This window comes from Chrysochloris asiatica, unplaced genomic scaffold (genome assembly GCF_000296735.1).
Source record: "Chrysochloris asiatica unplaced genomic scaffold, ChrAsi1.0 scaffold00241, whole genome shotgun sequence".
Classification (NCBI taxonomy): Eukaryota; Metazoa; Chordata; class Mammalia; order Afrosoricida; family Chrysochloridae; genus Chrysochloris; species Chrysochloris asiatica.
In genome coordinates this window covers 1,810,939-1,813,236 of record NW_006408759.1, presented here as the reverse complement: position 1 = coordinate 1,813,236, position 2,298 = coordinate 1,810,939, and the positions used below count along the sequence as shown (strand labels likewise).

Here is a 2,298-nt window from a genome sequence, read left to right as displayed (position 1 = left end):
TCACTTTCAGCAAGCAAGGTTGTATCATCTGCATATCTCAGGTTGTTAATAAGTCTTCCTCCAATCCTGATGCCACGTTTTCCTTCATAGAACCCAGCTTCTCGTATTTTAGCAGAAACAAACTAAATCTAATCATTTACATTTTAGACTTTATAGTAAGGCTTGATTTTAAAAGGTCTTCCCAGCTTGAATCTAACCCACTAGATAACCAACTCCTATAACTGGACAGAGTCACTCAGATTCCATTAAGTCATCAGACTGACATTGTGGGACTGATGTCTGGAATCCAGATGTTGACCCAAGTCAAGAGGAATAATATTTCCTCCTACCTGGTCCAAGTATCTGCTTCAAGTCTCTGTTTATAGTTAAGAAAGTAGTATATTGTATAAACAGTTAGTCAGTAAATAATATGATTTGTTCATTCATAAACCTTTATGGAGCCAGGCATTAGAGTACAGCGATTATAAAGCAGTGCCACTACTCTGGAGAAGCTTGATGTCTAGTAAGAGAGTCAGATGCATACCCAGATAAGTGACAATAGGATCAGTACTGGACTGCAAACCACAAGATTGGCAGTTCAAAATCAACTGCTCCTCGGAAACCCTATATAGGGTCGCTATGAGTTGGAACTGACTCAACAGAACTTAACAACAACAACAACAACACAATAGATAAGAAACAAAGAGTTCTGGAGTTTGGAATCTCATATAATGATTTCTCAGTGAGGGAGGGATGAAGCCACAACCATTAGTGGAATTAGTGTTGTTAGGTTCTGTCAAGTTGATTTTCAACTCATGTGACAGAGTAAATCTGCTCCATAGATTTTCTAGGGTATGGCACTGTAGGATAAGCACTCGACTATAAAGTCAGTTTGAACTGCAAGGACAGTGGTTCAAACTCACCAGCTGTTCCTTGGAAACCCTATACAGGATCACTATGAGTCGGAACTGACTCGGAGGCACTTAACGACAATAACAATCTTTACACGAACAGATCACTAAGTCTTCTCCTATAGAGCCACTGGGTGGGTTTGAATGACCAGCCTTTCTGTTGGCAGCCTAGTGTCTAACTTTTGCGCCATCAGGGCTCCTGCATTAATGGAGGGCAGTTGAAAATACAAAGTCTCCCTCCTCCTCCTTTGAGAATCAGAGTTGCATGTGCCACCAATGTGTTATATCCCTCGGTCTGTTTGGCAGGATCATCTTATAACTTTTGTGGGCCCATGGTACCATTATCTTTACAGACCCCTTCCTCAATAAATTAAAAAAAAAAAAATTTAATAAAAGTTTACAACTCTAAAAGTCCTTTTTTTTTTCCTTCTGATTTTAAAATAAATTATTTTTGTGGGCTTTGGAAATATTATGGGCCCGAGGCGCTGTGCTGACTGTGGTGCTGAAACAGCAACAATAAGAACAAATTGAGACCCAGTGATTTAGTCTAACCCTCTTATCAATAAATGAAGAAACAAGTACAGAGATAAGTGATTTGTACAATGCATATAGATAGTAATAGAATATATATTTGAATCCAGGCCTGCTGGGGTTAGACCAGGGTTCTTTCTAAGAGTCTTTTCTCTACCACACTGTGGTTCTGGCCTCCTTGAAGAAGTTCCACTGTGCCTGAGTCTACTGACCTTCATGGTAGTGAAATTCCTGATGCGGTCAAATTCAAACATGATCTCAATGTAGCCGTTGGTGGCACTCTCATTCCTCCAGCCCACGTAGTCGTAGCCAGGCCACACATGGTATTCATGGGTCTGAGTAAAGTCATCCAAGCCAGATACCCCATCTGTCAACTGGCCTAGCCCTTCAGTCATGCTGCTCAGGCCAGGAGAGAACAAGGGAGAGAGGAACCTGGAGTTAATCACACATTCATGGAAGTGCATTTGCCCAGTTTCCTCACCCTAGTGTTGTCAGAGCTAATCTTAGAGGTTCAAAGATTATGAGAAATCAAGTGTCTTTTATAGTATTGACTCATTTTTCCAATATCAATAGAGAACTTAAAATTTCACATAAACAAATTTTATAGAACACATATTTGGTGCTTACTTCTTTAGTAGCAAAACTCAAACAATTTTTATCATATTACATAAAATACTTCCTATAATCAACTGAATCCTTGACTACCCTTACATACTGAATATAATTCAGTCTTGATATAATGTATTTGGTAAGTGTATTTGGTAAATCAATAACAAGTGAGTGAATAAATGAATGAAGGTAAGGAATGAACAATACAATACATAGCAGCACTTGCCCTACCATTAAATAAATGGACCCAGAGTGTATTAAGAAATAT

General features: G+C 38.9%; 1 protein-coding gene across 1 annotated transcript in view; it reads right to left on the bottom strand.

Moving 5' to 3' along the window:
• DDR2 (discoidin domain receptor tyrosine kinase 2) overlaps positions 1 to 2,298 on the bottom strand; it is a 90,472-nt gene that overhangs the window by 38,780 nt on the left and 49,394 nt on the right. The window contains exon 6 of the mRNA XM_006873426.1: positions 1,634 to 1,817. Coding sequence (XP_006873488.1) covers positions 1,634 to 1,817 — 184 coding nt within the window. The remainder of the gene's footprint in view (positions 1 to 1,633; positions 1,818 to 2,298) is intronic.